This window comes from Chelonia mydas, chromosome 8, assembly GCF_015237465.2.
Source record: "Chelonia mydas isolate rCheMyd1 chromosome 8, rCheMyd1.pri.v2, whole genome shotgun sequence".
NCBI lineage: Eukaryota > Metazoa > Chordata > Testudines > Cheloniidae > Chelonia > Chelonia mydas.
Window position 1 is genome coordinate 63,102,002 of NC_057854.1, and position 23,027 is coordinate 63,125,028.

Genomic DNA, 23,027 nt, shown 5'->3' on the forward strand with positions numbered 1-23,027 from the left:
AAACCTTAGTGTGGTGTGTGTTAGGATCAAGCATGAGAGTACTGCACCTAATCAAAAGGCCTATTCTTGCATCAGATTTTCTTTCCTCCAAAAGTGCCTTAGCTGCACCCACTGCCAAAGCCATGCCCAAATTCTGGGAGAAGGGTTAAGGCAAATCAGATCCCATTGCAAGGTACTCTTGCCCTCTAAACTATAACAATCAAATTCTGAAACTTAAGCCTAAATAAACCATAAGCAAATATTTCCCCACAGATAAGTGAACCTGTATGCCATGCTGAAGGTGTAACCAGATAACCTGGCTGCAGATCCTAACAGAATGCCATGGTTCACACATACACTTTGCTGGTTAAAACCAGGGTATAAGAACAGCAATCACCAATCCCAAGCATTAAATATACCTAATACCAGTCAGCTAATACCTCTTTTCAGGGTATACAAACTTCTTGCTTAACCAGGTATGCCTATCCCCAGTCTGTGTTCAGAACAGGAAAGGTTGTGTAAGCAAAACAGGTTGATCCTGGCAAAGAAGAGGGTGAATGTTTGTAATGAATGGGAGTGGAAGTCTATGCTTGTTAAAGACTAAACATGACATCATAAAAATAAGCAATGGATAAATCTGTTTACGAATTTGTTAAAAATATTGGAGGGGAAAAAACACTTGTGTGATAAAAGTGTAATTCATCATGATAAAGTGGGGGGGGGGAAATAATCTATTTTACATAAAATAACAAAACAAATCATCTTCCTTAAAAAACATATCTCATTTAAAAAAGAGTTAAGAGTATAAACTGGCATGATTTATTTTCTATGCTAAAAAATTCTGGCTTTCCTTCAAAAAGTTAGGCAGCACAGAAAGATTAAGTCATACAAAAGAAAAATATATTGAAGTTACCTCCCCTTTGGGTTGGGGTAGGAGTGGAGGGAGAATAAACCACCTAACATTAAAACAGAAAGGAAATTGACCCAAACAAAACTTTGAGTAATGATAAGGCTCAGACATCATATGTGAAAAGGAAATTAAAAGAAAGGCTAACAGATTGCTCAGTTTCTGAAGACTAGGTGTTACAGTTCTTAAACTATACCTGTGTCCTAGTGCTGCAAAGGAGATAATTTGCAACTTTGGAACAGGATATCTTGGCAAAAACTGAGACCTGGTCTAATTGGATACCACCCCATAGGAGTCTTTGGGTCAAATTCAGCAGTGGCATAAATAGTGACATCAATTACATATCTGATGCAAACAGTCTAGCAGTATGCATTGCATAAAGTAAGTTTCAAGTGTTGAGAGAAATGATTGCAAAGTTCACATGGTGGGATAAAAGGGCCTGTAGCATAAACACAACATAACAAGAAAGTGAAAATAAAGGGGAGAGAAAGAATACCAATTTTGCACACAAATTGGATGACAACATCTTTATGCTAATTACGCTCCTATAACCTTTGCATCTGATGTGTAACTCATATCTCGGTTTACGTAACTGCAATATCTGAACCATTATGTAAAGTTATGGATTGGTATTCCTAAAGGAATATATTCATAAATGATCTGGAAAAAGGGGTGAACAGTGAGATGGAAAAATTTGCAGATGACACAAAATTACACCAGATAGTTAAATCCAAAGCTGTTTGCTAAAAGTTACAAAGGGACCTTACTAAATTGAGTAACTGGACAACAAAATGGCAGATGAAATTCAATGTTGATAAATGCGAACTAATGCCCATAGGAAAGAATAATCCCAACTATACATACTAAATGATGGGGTCTAAATTAGCTGTTAACACTCAATAAAGCGATCTTGGAGTCATTGTGGACAATTCTCTGAAAATATCCACTCCATGTGCAGCGGCAGTCAAAAAAGTTAACAGAATGTTAGGAACCATAAGGAAAGGGACAGATAAGAAGACAGAAAATATCATAATGCCACTCTATAAATCCATGGAATGCCCACACTTTGAATACTTTGAATACGTGCAGTTCAGATTACCCCATCTCAAAAAAACTATGTTAGAGTTGGAAACGGTACAGAAAAAGGGCAACAAAAATGATCAGAGGTATGGAACAGCTTCCATACAAGGGGAACTTTAAAAGACTGGGATTGCTCATCTTAGAGAAGATATGATAGAGGTTTATAAAATCATGAATGGTGTCGAGAAAATGAATAGGGAAGTGTTATTAACCCCTTCATATAAATACACGAACTAGGGGGCACCCAATTAAATTAATAGGCAGACAGTTTTAAACAAACAAAAGAAAGTACTTCTTCACACAACACACAGTCAACCTGTGAAACTTGTTGCCATGGGAGGCTGAAACGCCAGCAGCATAACTGGGTTCAAAAAAGAATTAGATAAATTCATGGAGGATAGGTCCATCAATGGCTATTACTCAAAATGGTCAGGGATGCAAACCCATGCTCCTAGTGTTCCTAAACCTCCAAATACCAGAAGCTGGGACTGGTGACAGGGAATGGATTACTTGAAATTGCCCTGTTCTGTTCATTCAAAAACATCTGGCACTTGCTACTGCTGGAAGACAGGATATTTGGCTATATGGACCACTGTTCTCATGATAAATGCTCAAATATTATGGAACCTAATCTGAAAAGGAAGACTTGAGAATGGAAGGCGGGACTCTGGGTTACACCTGTACTGAATAACAAGTTGGGTTTGCATGTGCACAAGTGATTTAAAACTCACCTTCACAATCCCCCAATCCTAGCGATGTCTCTGGGCAGGGATGGTCTCCTGTGCTGAGCTAGAGCAATACACCTCTACCCCGATATAACGCAGTCCTCGGGAGCCAAAAAAATCTTACCGCGTTATAGGTGAATCCGCGTTATATCGAACTTGCTTTGACCTGAAGCATTTCCGTTTTAATAGTCACTTCCCACACCCTGACTGACCCCTCAGAACCCCCGACCCATCCAATCCCCCCCGTTCCTTGTCCCCTGACTACCCTCTCCAGAGACCCCCGTCCCTAACTACGCCTCCCAAGACCCCAGCCTCTATTTAAGCCCCCCTGCTCCCTGTCCCCTGACCGCCTCCTCCAGAGACCCCCCAATCCCTAATCACCCCCAGGACCCCACCCCCTACCCAACCACCCTGCTCCCTGTCCCCTGACTGCCCCGACCCCTATCCACACCCCTGCCCCCTGACAGGCCCCCCAGGACTCCCAAGCCCCATCCAACGCCCCCGTTCCCCGTCCCCTGACCGTCCCGCCCCCAGAACCTCCGAAACATCCAAGCCCCTCACTCCCTGTCCCCTGACCACCCCCCGAGACCCTCTGCCCCTTATCCAATCCCTCAGCCCCGGCCCGGCACCCTTAACACGCCGCTCAGAGTGGCGTCTCTGAGCCAGACACGCTGACCCGCCGAAGCGCGCAGCCCCACCCCCCAGAGCGCTGCTTTACCATGTTATATCTGAATTCGTGTTATATCGGGTCATGTTATATCAGGGTAGAGGTGTATATGGGTATTTCTAGCTTACAACAGTTGCAAACAGCCCAAAAGGTCAAAAATTAACAGCTGAGAATTGGCATGGCACAGGGATATCCCAGCCACCTCCTTTTCTTCTTCTGATGGTTGTTTTCATGGCAGCAAAAAGGGGGAGTGGCCTAACTTCCCCTACATCAGCTCTACTCTAGTAGAGAATCACCCTTATAGTGGGATAATTCCTGATGGGCCAGGTAAGTAAATTTTATGGCCAAATTCCTCTGGCATAAAGAATCTGACTCAAATCTTGCTTGTGCAGGAGTTGTGTACAAACTCATCATTACTCAGTGAGCCAATTAAGAGGTTTAGTTTTGATTTCATTTCCCATTTTTATAGCCATTTACCAAATAATAGGGAAGAAATAAAGAGAAATTAAGAACAAAATCAATTTTATTATTTTCTCTTAGGATCTAGAATCATAGAATATCAGGGTTGGAAGGGACCTCAGGAGGTCATCTAGTCCAATCCCCTGCTCAAAGCAGGACCAATCCCCAACTAAATCATCCCAGCCAGGACTTTGTCAAACCTGACCTTAAAAATATCTAAGGAAGGAGATTCCACCACCTCCCTAGGTAAAGCATTCCAGTGTTTCACCACCCTCCTAGTGAAAAAGTTTTTCCTAATATTCAACCTAAACCTCCCCCACTGTAACTTGAGACCATTACTCCTTGTTCTGTCATCAGCTACCACTGAGAACAGTCTAGATCCATCCTCTTTGGAACCCCCTTTCAGGTAGTTGAAAGCAGCTATCAGATCCCCCCTCATCCTCCACTTCATTGGAAATATTGGAAAGGCAATGGTAAATATGGGGAAGTTGTAGGTTTTAAAGTTGTAGGGTTACAGATAGAAAGACACAGAGAGAGAGAGAGAGAGAGAGAGAGAGAGAGAGAGAGAGAGTCTGTCTGTCTTTTTACCATTACTGAAATTACCAATGTTTGGAGCAGTATCAACGTGATTGTTTTATATTAGTTTGTTGTAGTACTGTATTAAGTGAGAGCAATGGATTATTATTGCTTTTACAAGGAATAACACCAAAGTAAACTTTTATGAGCAAGAATGTATTTCTTACAATTATTCTTTTCAAGTGATACGAACTATCACCTTTATAGATGTCCTGCCTTTAACAGGACAGTCCCAAGTTTTCATATGATGTGCTGGTGTCCCAGAACTTCTTTCAGTATTCCACTTTTCCATTTCATCAATCTATTTTTTTTAATAACCATAATATGTATGTTCAAGACATACTGTTATGCTGAGGAAACTTTGTTCTCTGTTTACTAGAAACAAACAGTCCCATGAAATAAGCGTTTACTGTGAAGAACAGTGTTTGGAGTGAACGGGAAAGTTGAATGAGTGCAAACCCTAACAAAGCTGTTCTTTTACCCAAAGTGAATATTCCATGTTTCAAGCTAAACTCATTCAGTGCATTAGGATATTGGAAAAAAATCCACCAAACTGAAATATATGCTTTTGAGTCAAAAGCAAACAGTAGTAACCCCAACATACAATTAAAAAAGTGTACTTTTGTATGGCTGTTTTGTGACCATAAAAATGGTGCCACAAAAGCACTCCAGGTTTTGATTCTGAAAATATGGTCAATTTATATCATTATAATTGTTTTAACATTATAGAGTGAAGCTTCTCTTTTAAGTATATTCCTTTAAAATACCAATGTGAAACATTATATGAACTCCAGTATGAAAGTAGATACTGTCTGTGACTCATATTTGAGTTTTCATACTGCACCCATCACTATGGTTTCTGGAATGAGAGAGAGTACATTCTCTATACCCATGCAGTACAGGACACATCTCTTCTGAGAATACTGCCAAATGGTGCCAATTAATTGTGATGAGGTTTTTTTGTGATATAGATCCACATCCACTAGCTTTTGAACTGAGATCAACTCATTTCATGTAGGTCTTTGATCAGTCATTAGACAACAACTCTCAGTCACTATTAACCTGCCCAAAGTTCAAATTGGTAATCCAGAGATAAAACCTGTGACAGACCCAGACCAGGTACAGGAGTCTGGTAATTTGCATTACCACAAACAGAATCATAGAATACCAGGGTTGGAAGGGACCTCAGGAGGTCATCTAGTGCAACCCCCTGCTCAAAGCAGGATCAATCCACAATTTTTGCCCCAGATCCCAATGGCCCCCTCAAGGATTGAACTCTCAACCCTGGGTTTAGCAGGCCAATGCTCAAACCACTGAGCTATCCCTCCCCCCCAGGTACAGGAGTCTGGTAAAAGGCAAATATACTTGCCACTGGATGAATAGTTTTCTGTTCCCTGAGTAACCAGAACAGGGGCTGCCCGAGAGCAATCAGGAACCTGCTAGAACCAATTAAGACAGGCAAGCTAATCAAGACACCTGGAGCCAATTAAGAACTTTCTAGACTCAGTTATGGCAGGCAGGCTAATCAGGACACCTGGTTTAAACAGGACCTCCCATCAGTTAGTAGGGGGGCATGTAAGGAGCTGGGAATGAGAGGACGTGCTGCTGGAGGACTGAGGAGTACAAGCATTATCAGACACCAGGAGGAAGGTCCTGTGGTGAGGATAAAGAAGGTGTTGGGAGGAGGCCACAGGGGACGTAGCCCAGGGAGTTTAGCTGTCACGCAGCTATTACAGGAGGCACTCTAGACAGCCGCAATCCACAGTGCCTTGAGCTGGAACCCAGAGTAGTGGTTGCGCCCGGGTTCCCCCCAAACCTCCCAACTCCTGATCAGACACAGGAGGAGTTGACCTGGACTGTGGGTTCCACCAGAGGGGAGGTCTCTGTTCCCCAACCTACATGGTGGATCAGCAGAGACTGTGGGGGTTGTTCTTCTCTTTTTCCCCATGAGGGCCAGTGATGAGGTTATCTGAGCGAACAGCAGATCTGAGCCACAAAAGTGGCCAAACTGATCGCTGCCGTAAATCTCTGAGGCAAGCAAATCCACCAATAAGCACAGGACCCACCAAGGTAGAGAAGGAACTTTGTCACAGCTGTAACAACACACTAAGAATCCTGTAAATCAGAAACCTAAAGAAATAATATATGAATTTCATAAACAAATACTGTGTACTGCATTTCTATTTTATACAGCAATTTAGAAGAGGTCAGATTTATCTCCAAGGAAAAATAGCTTCTGGGCATGGTGGGATCTATATTAGTTAAAACAATATGAACAGCAATTGACATCGAATATTAACACTTGAAATAATGTTAAGTTTTAGCTATATTAGGTATTTCTTAAGTTATATTTTTCCACTTTTAACTGGTATCTGCCAACCTAAGACAGGCTGACAATGGCCAGCAGGCTGAGAAATTCCAGAATGGTACCCCTAATTAGACCCTTTTCCATAGTGATTCCACAAATAAATTTCTCTTATATATGACCACTGGATTAAAAAAAAAAAGGGGGGGGGGGGGCGCAAAAGCAAATAATCTTGAAAGGAGGAGCTACACAGGTTATTATTAAAAAATGTTTGCCAACTTGTATTACAATTTCATATTATCAGTACAATGGAAAACATGGGTTTCTCAAATTGCAATGGAGCAATTGATGAAAAATTGTAAACTGAAAACTGAAAAATTGTGACTTTTTAAAACCACCAAAGTAAAAAGGGACCTTGTGCAGCATCTTGAAGACAGTTATAGACGAACTCCAGCAGACTTACTGAACCAAAAAGGACCTGTTCCTTGGTCATTTCCAGGACCAAACATCAGGTCAGAACGTAAGGAGAGCCTCCTCCACCTCAAAAACACTGTCTTAATCTACATCTGATATATGTGAACGAGACACTGAAATTTACTTGTTTGTTCACCAACAGTCAATGCAAACTGCAGAGAATCAACGCTAAAGACTCCCTTAAAGGTCCACTCTTATACCAGTGAGCAGATGGGCAACCCCATTCTGCAACGGCTGCAGCTTCCAAAGCAATTTCATATAAATCTCATTTGGAACAAATTACATCATTCTATTATGGAGACAGCAAAAGTAAATAACTGTGAAGGTCTGTAATGGGGAGAACTTTGGGTGTCTGAAATGCACTCATAACTTGAGTCCTGCACTGGATTCTACAGATCTTGAAATTTTGCATAGCCATTTTAGATACTATTGCAACGTGGACTTTCAGGTCAAATAGCAATTACTTTAACTCTAAAATTCTGTAGTTGCCAGAGGCCACCCACTGAAAAAAATAGCGCATTCACACATTCCTTAAAATTGCTTATCTCGATTGCTTATACCTGGTACACCATTTCAGTCTTATAGGGGTTCAACTTAGTCAGTTGTCTTTCATCTAAAGAAAAATGCCTGCCAGTCAGAATGCAGTGTAGTTGTAGTTATGTCAGTCCCAGGACAGTAGAGAGACAAGGTGGTTGAGGCAATATCTTTTATTGGACCAATGTCTGGTTGGTGAGAGAGACAAGCTTTCGAGCCACACAGAAAACCTGAAGAAGAGCTCTGTGTGGCTCGAAAGCTTATCTGTCTCACCAACAGAATTTGGTCCAATAAAAGATATTCCCTCACTTGCCTTGTCTCTGCCAGTCAGAATGACAGTGAGGGGTCAGTACGAAAAAGGTCAACGACAAACAAGACAGCCTGTAAAAGAGAGGCTTGGGCAACAAGAAGGCACCCATCATTACTTCTGATATGTCACATCCCAGAATGAGTGTAATCAGAGATCAACAAACAATTCTGCCTATTAGTATCAGGAACCACAGCCTACCCTCTTACATCTAGTGATCATCTGAATCAGAGGTTGACAGATTTCAAAGGACAGATCCCTCATGTCTATCATAAGATCACCAACAATTCTGTTAACTAGAGCTGAATCCAGGACATCAAGCAGGCAGAATTTAGACAAAAGTGTCAGAAATATCAGATCATGATAATACTGGAGTTACCAAACCAACATGATCTCACTATCCTTCCCCAAACGGAGATTAGAGACCACTCAGTAGTTTGCAAATAAGTCAGTGTTAGAGGAAAGTATTTTAAGTAGGCTGCTTCTCTGAACATCTACTTGCAGCTGTGAAAGTGCCATCTTTTGATAGGCATTAACCACATCTGTCAGCAATAGGCTCAGCATTACTCCACTAGCATTAACAAAACAGAAAAGACAAAGATCCATTCTAGCTCCAGTCTATGAAGCACCAATTGAGCCTCAGAAACACACACATTCTGAAATTTTGCTCAGACAGACTGGGCTTTCATCCCTTCCTGCTCTATTACTGATATCAAAGTAGGAATGTCACAGGTCATGAGCATGCTAGATTCACCAGTGACCAGGGCACGGGCGGTTGTACCGAGTGGTTAGAGCAGGAGCTGGTAGTCAGGAATTGGAGCCCGGTGTCAAAGACCGAATCAGAGGCCAGATGCCAGAGAAGAGAATCAGGAATTGAAGCCAAGAATCAGGAGCAGGTTATCTGGAGTTAGACAAGGCAGGCACAAGGCTGGGGCCATTGGCAGGCACAGGCACTAACACAGCCACTGGCAAATATTTTGAGCAACTGCTGAAGGGCTTCTGCTGCAGGGCTTAAGAGCTGGTGTGCTTCCTCTTCTAACCAATCAGTCAGCGTAGCCAATCAGGCAGCCTACTATCGGCCAGCTGTGCTCCTTAATTTGCCAGGAGACTGGCTCTTCCACAGGCCCTGCTTCCTGACACAGCCAGACCTAAAACAGTTCCACTAGATGATTCCAAGCCTTTGCTAGGAGGTAGTAAAAGATTCTTGGCTTCTACCAAGCTCACTTTTGGTGGATTCTAAGTAGAGAAAATGACCAACCTCCAAATTAGCCGGCCCCTTTCCCAACTTTGTCAGTTCCTACAGTCCATCAATAATCCTAAGTGAGTCATACAAGTAGTTTCTTTATTATAGCTCCATTTTTAGTTTCAATGAATGAGACAAAGGGAAAGTAGTTTGCTGGCGGGCAAGTACCTACTGTAAGTAAAACACAGATCATTCAGATGCTCAAGGTTCAAAAGTCAAAGAAGCAACTTCTAGATTACCACCTTATTATCAAGTTTAAGATAACATTTAGGACATTTTATTTTTTGAAACCCTTAAGATTGTGATAAGACTTTAGTACTTTTCTTGCAGACAGCAAAATAATGAGTTTCTGTTCTTATGAATAAAGGAAAACAAATTAAAATAATAAAAAGCCTTACAGGTTTGTATCTTAGTGCATCTCTGTAGGATCCAAACAATGCTGCCTGTGTCCTAAGGAAGGCCCTAGCTACTCCATCACCTGTAGCTGTAGACTGCTTCTTCAGTTTATTTTTCAAGGCTGAGACCTGCATGACAGAGAGGAACAGTTAAATTAACACCTCAGAAATTGGTACAGCAAGGTATGAACCCAATCAGCAGGCAAACCACAGTGTCTACAGGTCAGCCAAAAATTCATCCTCCTCCTTGATAGCTTATCTTTTTAACTGCAAAGAGCACCTGCTGGTCTGTTAATTGAAACGAAAGCAGGGGATGATGGTAAAGTGCTAATGTAAATTGGTTTATGCTCTCTTTTTTTTTCCCAAGGCCTCTTGACATAAATAAGCTTTAATTATTTTACAGTAAACTGCTTGTGAGCCATTTTTCTGCAGATTTTTTGCAATCATAACATGTGTCTGCTTGTCTGAGATGAAGCCAGTTGGGCATCTTTCATTTATGCTGTGGAGGGTTATTTTTTAAGGGCACTTAAAGCTCACTTACCACTCAATTTTAGTTTTTTTGTTGCCAACTTCTTAGCATACATCATTTTTCATGCATCATGGGAGCTGTTGCCACTATTGTTTGCTAGTTGGGGAAAGCCTGTATAAATTCAATAGTGCAGTGTCTTTAGAATTGGCCTAAGGAATAAAACATCTGAATGGGGTGGAGGGGGTGAAAAGGATGGAGAAGGAAGGGGACAGGATCCTTTTATTAGTGATGAGGCACCTGCATTAAGAAAAACATTAATTCCAGCATCTGATTTCTGAAGATCTACCCTGTTTTATGTGGTAAACAAGTTCTGATTGTACAACTCTGGAAGGCATGAGTAACATTAGATTAAAAGGCCATTCTTTTGTTAAGGAAGCTTTGGAGCAAGATCATATATTTTGGAATTATTCTGATATTCCTAAAAACAAGAAAGATGTGTGAATGCAGTTAATAAGAGCAGTTCTTCCACCCTTGTTTTAAGATGCTGAATACCAGACAGTTGGAGAAAAAAATCAATTGCAATTATTATGAAGATGTATTTCCATATTAATTTTTATTGCAAAGTGCCTTGCAAAACAATACATAAGTTATCAGATTCTGTCCAAAGCATCATTTATTTTCAGTTGTTTAACCAGAACATTTAGGCTACCCTTATAAGCACAAAGTATCACCAAAACAGGTTTCATTCTTTTATAAATGTATGCAAGAATGAATATCTTTTTGTTTCTTTATGCAAGCAGTCATGACTGTTCTTGTAGATGATGATTGTAATTGAAGTGTCAACCTAATTAACAACTAAACTTTGAATAATGCTAATGAGAACTGAACACGGCATCAGAGAAAAGACCAGCTCTACAGGTGATAAACCTTCACAGCAGTGACATTTTCCACTGTAAAGTCACAGTTACTGTGATCTGATCAAAGAGAGAGACCCCCATTGGGTCCAATTATAACTATAGTTTTGAAAAAAAATTATTGAGTTCTGATGTTCATAATCTATGCAGAAAGGCCTTTACAGTATAGGTCTTCTCCCCATAGCTGTGATCTTTTCAATTTATATCCAAGCTCCATAGATCCAGATAAAAGTTTAGAGTCTGATTCAGTTAGCCCATGGAGAGCACACACCAATGCTCATTTAAGTATTTTTACTTACACCTCAAAAGAAAAAAAAAAAAAAGGAGAGAGTACAAGAAACAGTTACACAGTTCAAGGCTGCAAAAATAAATGCTTGTCATTTCACTTTCTTTGTTCTGTAGTTTGATTATTTTGAAAGTTATTAAAATTGAAGCTTATTTAATTCAAGGGTAAAAACATTCATAAGTTCTTTTAAACGGAGAGATGTGTCAGCAATTACAGTTATATTTCACTAATGTTGAAATAAGAGAGCAAGGGTCAGTGTATAGAAACCTGGTTTGTCAAAAATGAAAACCAGATTTCCACTTTTTTAAATCCAGTAGAACATTTCCTAAATGCAAGAGACAGAAGTTTCCCCCCTTTCCTCCTTAAAAAGATAAATTTGCATTCATGTAAATTATATATTATAAATAGGGCTGTGAAAAAAAGATTGTGAAAAAATGTTCATGTGATTCCAAGCCATCTTTGGACAGCAAAATTTTGCATATTGCAATTTAATTTTTTTTGTATAATGTCATGTCTTGTGTGTTTTCATATGAAAGCTGATCTTCATCAAATTGAAATTTCACTCTTTAAAACAGAGTATTTGGTCTAATTTTTTAAACAAATGTTAGGGGTTCATTTTTTGAGCAAAAGCAATAACAGAAAATAAACACAATACAAATCTGGCAGGTTTTCACAAAATGGAAACGTATTACAAAAAGCTCAGACATTTTAAAATGTAATTGAAAATTTTTCTCACCTCCCAAATAATGAATTAGGAGACTTTAGTTTCCAACATAATTATGTCAACTGAATTAATTGGTTTATGGTAAAAATGGTTATTGAGACAGGACCTTTTTAAAGAATGCATTCTATTACATACTGGTGAGAAAGGTGTAATTTACCTTACTGCTTGAAATCAATAGAACTATGCATGGTTTTAAGCTATTTATGTGCTAAAGTGTTTTACTGGATAAGTGCCAGAATGCTGAGCACCTTTCGGGCTCAAGCTGCCATATACAAGAACCAGGAGTGTTTAGTGCTGGCAGTGAACTTGACGACCAGAGGAAATAAGACCTCAAGCTTACTCCCTATACATCAGCCTGCAAAGAAAGGTCAACAATGGAGGACCTTATGCTGCACCCATCTGAAATGGTGTTACAGCTCCCTTTCTGTCACATATCCCTCTCATCCCTCTGAGGCATTCTGGGTGGTGAGCCAGAATCTCTTTGTGGACTGCCACTTAGGCAACTCCTTCCTCATCCCAATGTAAGATCCAGCTACCCAAACTAGAGGACAACCCTTAATGTTCTAATGTAGCTTCTGATGGACTGATACTTATTTTTTGCCCAGAGTCCTAAAGAAGTATTGCTGCTAGAAAAAACTGAGCCCAATGGAACAATTAGCACCTGACACAAGTGTCTATCTCACTGATGAAAAAGGGATAAACCACACTCTGTTGATGCATCACCAGCTTCACCACAAGGTTAACCAAGTAATAAATTTATCTTAAATATGATTATTACTTCTGCAGTGCCACGGGTGTGCTCTACAGACATTTAAAAATAATAGACCACTCCCCTGAAGAGCTTACTGTCTAAGACCCCATCTTGCAAACATAGTATAGTTACATGCATAAGCAAGCTCCAAGTTTAAAGATCACTAATGATTAAATTAAGTAATGGAAATGTCAGAAGAAGGGAGGGCATGGATTATTAAAAAAATATGTTGCTTTGGCATGACATACATGGATCTTGATGTCTCTATTTATTTTTTCATATGGATGGATGGGAGAGCTAGAGATTACCAATGTATGTTGATAATTCACCCACCCAACTATCTTTGTAAGCAAGGACAAAACACATAGTCAGCAATGACAGACTGAAGAGCACGGGAAGGTACATTTTCTGTTGAGAGGAGAGACAACGTTGCAGTGAGTACAGGAGAAAGAGTTGGATGGGAGATAAGGGAGCTTGTGGGAAGAGAGGGTGTGTAAGGGTAGAGGTGAGGGAGGAGAAAGGATGTAAGGATTAAATAAAGCTTGGTGAGGGAGGGACCAGCCTATATGTTCAGTCAATCAGAGACGTTAAAGATAAGCAATCAATATGGTCAAAGCCTTGTATGGTAAGAAGTAAGCTAGTAAGCTATACACATGGGAGAACTTCACCATCTCGTGGGTCTATCTGGTATAAATAAGAGCAGGGTGTGTCAGCATAAAGACAAAGGTACTCCCCTATAAAATATGGTAAGAATTCTACTCACTCCAAGACAGACTGTGCTCTAGCAGTAAGAGTTGGGTTAACAGCTCCCATACAGACTGCTAATGAAGGCAAATCTATCCTCCAAAAGATTATTTTATAGTTCAAGGGAAGCTCCCACAAGTTCCCACCTTCCCCAAGAACACTGGGCTACAGGCAAGGGGTAGCTCCACTAGATCATAATGGACTTCCCACTCTTGGCAATTATGGTTTGCCAGTAGTTCAGGTCTTTCCCACAGACCATATGCAGCGGCAAGAGCTTCTTTAGCAGTGTCCCCACAAGAGCTGTGTCATTGGCGTAGTATCGGCACAAGGTTCTCCAAAAAGAACCTAGCTAAAGAAAGCAGTGGTTAAAACAAAGGAGAAGCCTGAAAGTAAGCCAGACTGAACTAGGATAAATCAGTACTTGAGGAGTGATTCAAGTGTGAACAGAGGAGGGGAAAGGTGCTGTGAAGTGCTCCTGAAAGGATTAATTTCAATTACTTGGCTGTGGGGTGGAATCTTGGAGCATGTTAACAGGGAAAGGTGGAAAAATAATTTGCGAGAGGTGGTAAGCCAAAGAGGGGAAATGTGAGTCGCCTGGGGTGACATGATAGTGGCAATATTAGTAACACAAATGGATAAAACAAAGATTAACAAATTTCAAATGTATATTTATACAATATCAGTAACAAAACCTAACATGTTATAAGGTTGAAAGTGAATTGTTATGTAGCTTGTATGGCAGTTGGTGCTCAGGAAGCCACAAAAGCTAAAACTGGAATCAAGCAATTCACAGGAGGCAGGAATAACAATCAAGTTTGCTTCCAGGAGACACTAGTGATCCATTAGGGCAGTCAGAGATGGGGTTCTTAAACTGCACTGAAAGCAAAATGTTTATCTTTATCTTGCCCTGACCATTCTTGGATCCTCTTGGGAAGGTCACTTCACTGACTGTTAAACACTAGCAAGCAAGGGTAAAGCAGAGATGTGGAAAAGTTGGAACTAATAGGATATCATCAAGAGACTGTCGGGATTTCTGGTTGGTTGGCTGGTGCTTTTTACCACATGCTGGGACATTCTGAAACGTAAAATCTAGACATATTAAAGAGGTAAGCAAAGAATGTGTCACAACTTTGGAAATATTCACTGTATTCCCCTGAAGATTTTAAACTTTCAAAAATGCAACTGACTCAGGATAAAATATCATCAGTTTAAACACATGTGACTTGTACCCTGATTGCTTGATGTATGCCAATGAACCCTGTAAAGGTGATTGAAGCCAAAATTCACCCTTCATAAGAAGAATAAATAAATATTTTATGATCAATATAAATACTCATTTATATTTAATATTCCAATGAAAACATTTTGGGGGGATTTTTAATTGAAACATTCCCTTGGGGTTCTTGCAACCCACATACTTTGTGCTACATAGTGCATGAGGGCAAAAAAGTAAAGATGACAAGAAACTGACTAGAAATAAAAGTGAAACAGATTAGTTTCTTTTTATTGCCCAAGTAGAAATAAATATAAAAGTAAAAACAGAATGAATGATGCAAAATAAATTCATAAAATTTTCTCAGTTTTCATCATTTAAATTGTTAACATAGTTTAAAATGTTTATTTTTAATCTCACTGTGGACCCAGTCCTGCACCAAAATTTACAAAAGTTTTCACAAGTTTACTTTAGAGAATTTACAAACAAACTTTAATAGAATACGGGATCCAATCTTTGTAGTCTGTAAAACTTCAATCCTGCAGGCCAAATTCATGCAAGTCGTCTCTCTGAAATCAATGGGATTACTCACCCAGGCCTTGATCCTGCAAACACTTATACATGTGCATAGTCCCTACTCCATAGTACCTAAGTAAACCAAGTGCTCAAATGTTTACAGAATCAAAGTTGGGTGAGTAGTCCCACTGATTTCAGAAACCACCTGCATGAATTTGGCCTGCACGATTAGAGCTTCAGAGACTGCCGGACTGGATCCAGTATTCCTTTAAAGTTTGATTGTAAATTCTGTAAAATAAACTTGTCACAGGCCTCTTGACACAAATCACATGTTTGTTTGTCTACAAACCTAAGCACAAAGTTCTCGAATCTTCCAGGTGGATATTCAAGATATTATTCCAGCATGAGTGGGAACTGCTTATGTTTCAATCAGCATTCCTATTAAAATCAGGCCACTGTAAGAATAAGACAAGTGACTAGCAGTGAGAAAGTGGATTGGCTAAAGAAGAGAAGTGGAGGGCAGATTAAAACAAATTTACTTAAACAAAAGGTAACCTCAGAATATGGAGATCATTATTTTAATGAAAAGAGTTTCTCTACGCACAGACTTTGGACATCTCAGCCCTTCATCATCTAACACTAAATATCCATTTATTTTTAACAATGACAGGTATCTGCTTAAATGTAGATATTTCCAAAACCAAATAGGGTTCAAAGAATGCTGTAATTTTTAACCTAATATTCTAAATTCTAAACGTATACCAAGGTTCACTGTGATGCCAAATGACTGTAAAAATCTCTGCACGTAAGCAACTGGCTCTCACAATATTGCCTACTTTGCTAGCCAGCCATTCTGAATTTCTAATGGATTAATAATTATTTTTATAATACATTTTCCTACTCACACTTCATAAGTAAAAAAATTTAAATATTCTGACTAATGCAATCAGTGTCACAGTTAGGAACTAATCACACTTTAGTTTACAACAGCACTAACTGTTGTACTTTGAGGAATAACATTCACAAGAACTACTATTCAAAGCAAATACTCAGTTTTCTGAATAAATTAGAGTCTACTTATCAAATATGGAGTGGATTTACGGTGTTAAAACAGGTTTACTTTACGTATCTAAAATGTAATTCTTGATGAAAAGGACACACATAGGTACTGTTCTGCATTCTAGTTTCTAAATGCTATACAGACCATCTCTCTTTCAGTTGCTCTATAGTTTTTTAGTACTTGACACCATTATTTAACAAAATGCAGAAAATATTAAAGAAATCATAATTTTCCACAAATCATATAAATATTTCGCAAAGCATTGACACACAGCAAGACAAGCAGAGGGCCCAATCCTGAGGTCAATGGAACTGCTCATGGTATTAAACACATGACATCAGTCTTGCAAGTCTTTATGAACGTGCTGAGCTTTAAGTACATGAGTAGTCCCACTGACAAAGTTAAGCATGTGTGTAAGTCACTGCTGGATTGGGCACAGCATTTATAATTTTGAGGTTCTTGGAACTTCAACCACCACTGAAAACTTATAAGGCCTTACAAGAAGAAAAAATGGTGTTCTAAGGACTATTGTATTAGAAAATTTACTCTTACTGAAATAGCTGCTTATTTTTCTTTAAAGAAATGAGACAAATCTATAGTGAAATGATGAAATCTAAAAACAAGTGTTCTTGTTAGAAGACAGGAAGAAGGCTTTTTCCCCCCTTAAGGAAAACAAAGGATTCCTGAAAGTCTTGCACTGATTTATTTTTCCAATTTTAAATACCTTAGGAATAGCGGAACTGCTACTGGCATGGTAGTATTTCTAACAGTCAATAAATCTAGAATATTATGTGTGAATATTGGAATGAAGCCATTAAGAAGATTACAGCATGCAACTCAGCAGAGGGTCCACATGAAAAAAGGACTGGTAATTCAGGACAACTGTGACCACTGACCTTTGAACAGTCAAGACCACTGGTCAATCTGACAAAATAATAGAGTTCACATGCACAGAAAGTTATCTAGCCTGTAAGTATAATTTAAATGCTTAAGTGAATGATTTTAAAAGGTCCTTTAAATCTCAGTTAATTATAATGAATTAGACATAATATCAAATAGTAATTTTTTCAGATTTCATATTATATTTTTTTAAGAAATCCATTCACAATACAAGAAATATTAACATTTTAATAGTCGTATTACTAGACTTTGCTAAACTGTTATATGCCTCGCCACTGAAAACATATTATCTTCAGGCTTATTGATTAAGAAAGCTGTTATCCAATTTCCTTTTAGACACAAGAGACAGTTTTAGAACATCCTTTGAAAATGTTAAATTTATTATGGTGGCTTGTTAATTTGTCTGAAATCAGTTTTTGGAGGGGGATGGTAAACTTAAAGCTGCCTTTATACTTTCAGCAGTTTGTTCTGGTTTAACACTCTTAATTGCTATTCCTGATTATATATTTTTTCATCAAAAGGTTTATTACCCTTGTCTGTACATTTGTGGGCTTTATTTATATGTATTTATATGTTTTACATCTGCAAATATATGCTGTGATCTTTTCAATTTGATCTATCATTTTTGTTCTATATTGTTTATAATATACTTGAAATATTAAAATCCATATATTAGCAACTGTAATTTCTCTTACGAACGAAAGACAGTTTGCTCTCCCCGGTCATGTTATATGCCCAAATCTGTATACTGTCTGTACCCTTTGTTTAGGATTTTTCACTCACATTTGTACGTGTTTTTAATTAACAAATTAGTTCCACACAGAAAACTGTTTCACTGCTCAAGTCAGAAAGAGATGGGGAGACTCAAACAAAATATAAAGTAACCTACTAAAACTTGTTTCATCCAGAAAAATATGTTCCAATAAAATCTGGCAAGTGAGACATCTATAAAAACACAGTTTCCCTGTTTTGTTCCATACTGTATATGGAATGTTGTATTTTATAAAAAGTCCATTGTGCACTCTATGTACCTGGGTAACCCTTATTAACATTAACAGCACTTACCCGCACACATCCTGGGGGACAGCATACCTCTAAAAGTATGGGAGTTTGTGTTCACTAATTTTATTTTAATCCAGCCTGCCTAATCAGAGTATTTTGATAAGCATGTTTAAAAACAAACAGATTTCCTTCAATGTGTGCACTCTTTTTTACAATTTGAAATCATTGTCACTTACAGTACTGGTCTATAACTGAAGATTACGCTTAATTCTGAATTTCACATCTAACTATTACGTCACAAAGGATATATGCTTTATGGCATATATTCTAACCTCAACAAAATAACATTTTTCACTTAATGCAAAGTCAGCCAGACTTACTGACACAACAATGAATGACTGGTAGTTTTTGATTTAACTTGTTATTCTTATAAAAAATACAATACATTTTAAATGACTGACAAATATACCACAATCAGATTAAATATAAACAATATCAAATTCTTTTATTAGATCTTGGAGATTGCTGTATTTGACACTTTATCTGGTCAAACTATGCCTTCATTATCTCAGAAAAGTTAAGAAAGTAATAATATTAAAATAAACTATCTGTGACCATTAATGTATGCATCAGGATTTTGCTTTCTATTATATTTGTACTCAGACAAATTACCACTGAGATAAAGATAGGGCTCATCAGTCACTGTAGTGCCTTAGTTTGGTTAAAATACTGAGTTTTAAAAAGACTGCTATTTTGGAAACAGGCTACTATTTGATTTCACTCCTTTCTATAAAATACTTTTTGTTGACACACATTTAAAATAGCATACTACTATTATATCTTGAATATCTAAAACTTGAAATACACACATTGGTATCAAAAGGGTATCCTTTCAGCACTATATTAAGGAAAAGCAAGGTAAGTGTAATGCATTTTTGAGAGTATTTAACATGAAATACAGAATATGTTCCATTATAAGCAGCAGGGGAAAAAAAAATCTTTGCAAGATCAAAGTCCAGAAAGAACTGGCACTTAATTTATCATCCTTTACAGACAAAAGACAGTTTTCGTCATTTCAAAAGGATCAGATGTCTTTTATGACAAACTGGGTTAGCAGTTTAATTTACAAATAGAATTCTAAGTAAGCAGTCTTTGCTCTGCCAAAGCAAATGACAAACAGTGTAGGTTTTCATTCATGCGACCCTCAGCAGGATAGAAGAGATTAAAATAAAACTGAAATAATTTAGAGAAAACAAATAAATGTTTCAGAAAGTTGAAGTTGATCAAAGCCTGAATTTTCTGACCCCAACTGTACAAGCATTTCTTATTATATTGACCAGTGCCATCAGATCATTAATTAAAAGGAAAAGCGCTGGCAGGTGGCAGGGAAGCAGAAGCCGATAATTGGCCCCCTTCTTCTTTTTGCCTTCAAAAACTCTCTCGTTCTTTTGCAAGACATGCCACTAGGCAGACAGAAATGCCTACTTTGTAATATAATGATTAAGATGAGATGAAGAGACTCTTGCGTTTAAAGCAGCAATGCCTAATGAATGCAGCTAGCTTTATAATTATGATCCTGCTTTTACAATAAGGAATATGATGTTCCATTCAACATCTCCTCAACTGTCAAAAAAAGTTAAAATCTTAAATATGGGGCCACAGCTGGTACTTTTTTTCCTTATTCCTTTTATTTCAGTTAGCAAAAGCAGGCAAAAATCACTATTAGTAATTCAAGCTACTAGAAGAGAAAAAACAACAACAACATGAAATACCCATCAGACTTACCACTTCACTAGGTAGGTTGTTCAGGTCATTAAATGGGTTTTCTAGAGTGTTTGTGTCAACATTTAGCATAACCACATCCTCCAGTGATCTATTTTTTACTCTCTGTTCAAGAAAAATGCAAGAGAGGGTATTCGTATTTTAATACATTGTCCTCATAAATTACACAATTTTCTATGCTTAACTGAGGATTATATGAGGATTATAACAATTTACAAATAAATGAAAAAGAAACATTTTCATGTTTTGGATCAAGGATATCATTATATGAAGTTTTAAAAAGTACTTTCCTCTTCAGTAAACAGCAATAGTGCAAAAACTGCATACACTTTGAAATAGCAGAATGTACTGTATGGAACCTCAAAATTAAAATCCGTAAATTTATTCAGATATTTTTCTGGACAATTTCTGTCCTCAATTTACATCCACGCAATCCTGTTGCTGGCAATCGGGTTGCACAGATATAACTGAAGGTGCACTTGGATCCTTCATGCTGAAACTGTTTGGATAACTATTAACCAGTTCAAAGAGTTTTCATTTGTTTATTTTGACCCCAGTACTAAAATAATGTGGGATGAAACTATGAGTGGGCACTTAGGGGACACAGCATTATACTTTAACAATTGGTTGATGATATTTACGCCTAGTATCTATCATTATGTGTTTCAAAGTTTTCAAAATCACAAATGAATTATGTAGCCCCAAGAAGTATGGAGATTGTGAAAGTGGCAAAATTGGGTTTAAAAAACAGTACACAATCACCATTTAATTTCAGGGAAATTATAAAAGGTAAAATGAATATACTGTAATCTGTGACATAATATATGCACCCAGTTTGCCTTTTATTTTTAAAGAAAAAAATTAAGCTTACAATGAGGAAAAAATGTGAAGATTTGCCTAATAAACTCTATCACGGGAGCCGAACAAATGATTTGGGTGACCATAATGCTACAGCAGTTTGACGTCTTTTACATCAGCATGTCAGAATAGCATTGTCTGCCAGCCAGCCAAAGAGCATGACGATTGGTGAGACAGCTGCAGCTACAATTCATTTACTACTGAAACAAAGGAAGGTGCTGAATAGCAGTTGAACTATAGATGGGAAGGGCATGGCATAAAATATAAGGAAGAGGAAAGCAAACGATCTCAAAATCCTTACTGTGAAAGGACTAGTCAACAGGTTCAGCACTAATTAAATATCAAATTAAACTGTTAGCATTCTTTTAAACTAAAATCAGAAACGTTAGGTATCATCATTATTTGAAATCTATAAATGACAGGAAGCAGATCAGGTGAACTTGTAGTTGTTTCTATCATTAGGAGCGATGGAACAGGGAAGTCAACGAGGCACTAGTGCCACCACAATCGAAATATTGTAGGGGCTGATGTATGTTTCTGTCCTGCCATGTCTTCTGCCCCACAATACCTCATAGAGGCAAGAGCAGAATCCCGGTGTGTTTCTAACCCCTTGCATACAACAGGAGGGAAGGGGGAAATAAGAGTGGGGCCTGGAGGAAGAGCGGGACTGGCTGCCATGGGGCATGGGATCAGGCCCACCACCTGTTGGGGAGTATGTAGGAACAATTATCCTCTTCCTCTTTTATTTCACTTGACTAGCAGTAGAGGCTGTGGCATCCAGGGTTGGTGGGCAGCGACCACACAGGGGTGACACAGCTTATGCCCTGAGCTGGCTGGGGGACTGGCTGCCATGGGGCATGGGATCAGGCCCACCACCTGTTGGGGAGTATGTAGGAACAATTATCCTCTTCCTCTTTTATTTCACTTGACTAGCAGTAGAGGCTGTGGCATCCAGGGTTGGTGGGCAGCGACCACACAGGGGTGACACAGCTTATGCCCTGAGCTGGCTGGGGGAGCTGGCTGCTCATGTGACTCCCTGGTCAAGCCAGGTCAGTCTTTGGGCCACCAAGGGTCCTAGAGGAGACACTAGGCCCAGGAGCACACATGTGTGCCACCAGGATGGAGTGGGAGACAGGGCACCAGCATCTAGGCAGGGCGCATCAGCACACAGGAGACCAGCCGCCGATGGAATGTGGAAACACAGGGCACCAGCGACCAAGGAACTGCCATAGGACCAGAAATAAAAACTCTTCCCCTATCCAGCCTGGAGTAGGCTATGGAACTGCCCTTGCTCCCCCTCTCATCCCTTTGCCCCAATTCTCAGCGAGTGTCTGCCGTCCCCACATCTGCCCTCCTGACATTGCTTTCCTTAAACAGTTGATCTTGTTGGTAAAACAGTACAACTTAGGTTTTCCAATGTCTTCTGCCCCAATTAACTACACTTACAGACAGTGTCTGAAACCAGAGATTTGTCTGCTGTTCATTTTACTAAATGTACACAACCTAGCATGTGACCCTATTATTAAATACTTTAGGACATGAATCTGCCTCTTTATTCTTTACTTATTTTCACAAACTCCATTATTATGCAAGAATATGGGAGAGAGAAGCTGGTCCAATAAAAGTTATTACCCCATTCACTTTGTCTCAGAAAAGAGACACATTCGGAGAATTCCTGTCTCACAGATTAGCAAACAGGGAACATTATGAGGTGAGCTAATGAAGGTTACTTAAGGAAAAGTAAATGTGAGATTGCACTATCAAAATTCTCCTTCGAATCAATGCACTAATGTCTCCACAAAGTATGTCTAGAACTCTGCAAATGTACTTAAATGGAACATGAAGCACATGGGCAATTTTACATTAACCATCCTAAAATTAACCTGAATCTTCCATGACTACTGAATGACAGTCTAATTTACTATTATCATTAATTTTGTTATCAAAAAAAGCTTAAGCATTCAGGCACATTTGCAATGTCTACAGCACTAGTGAACCAGTTTTTCTAAGTTTTTTAAAGGTTAGAGATTCCATAATAGTTTATGGGATGACAACTGTATACAAGGAGATGAAAAGCAGCAGTTTCTTCAACCTTTCTTTCTCATTCTATTAAATGAAGTATTGTAGCCTGAGGGTATGTCTACACTGCAACAAAAT

At 38.7% G+C, this 23,027-nt stretch overlaps 1 protein-coding gene across 5 annotated transcripts in view; it reads right to left on the reverse strand.

Annotated features, from left to right (window-relative positions):
- Positions 1-23,027, reverse strand: part of DENND1B (DENN domain containing 1B) — a 243,148-nt gene that overhangs the window by 53,542 nt on the left and 166,579 nt on the right. For all 5 annotated transcript variants that reach the window (XM_037907882.2, XM_043552708.1, XM_043552705.1 and 2 more), the window contains 2 exons: positions 20,016-20,117; positions 9,655-9,780 (listed from right to left, as the gene is read on the reverse strand). In XM_037907882.2, coding sequence (XP_037763810.1) covers positions 9,655-9,780; positions 20,016-20,117 — 228 coding nt within the window. The remainder of the gene's footprint in view (positions 1-9,654; positions 9,781-20,015; positions 20,118-23,027) is intronic.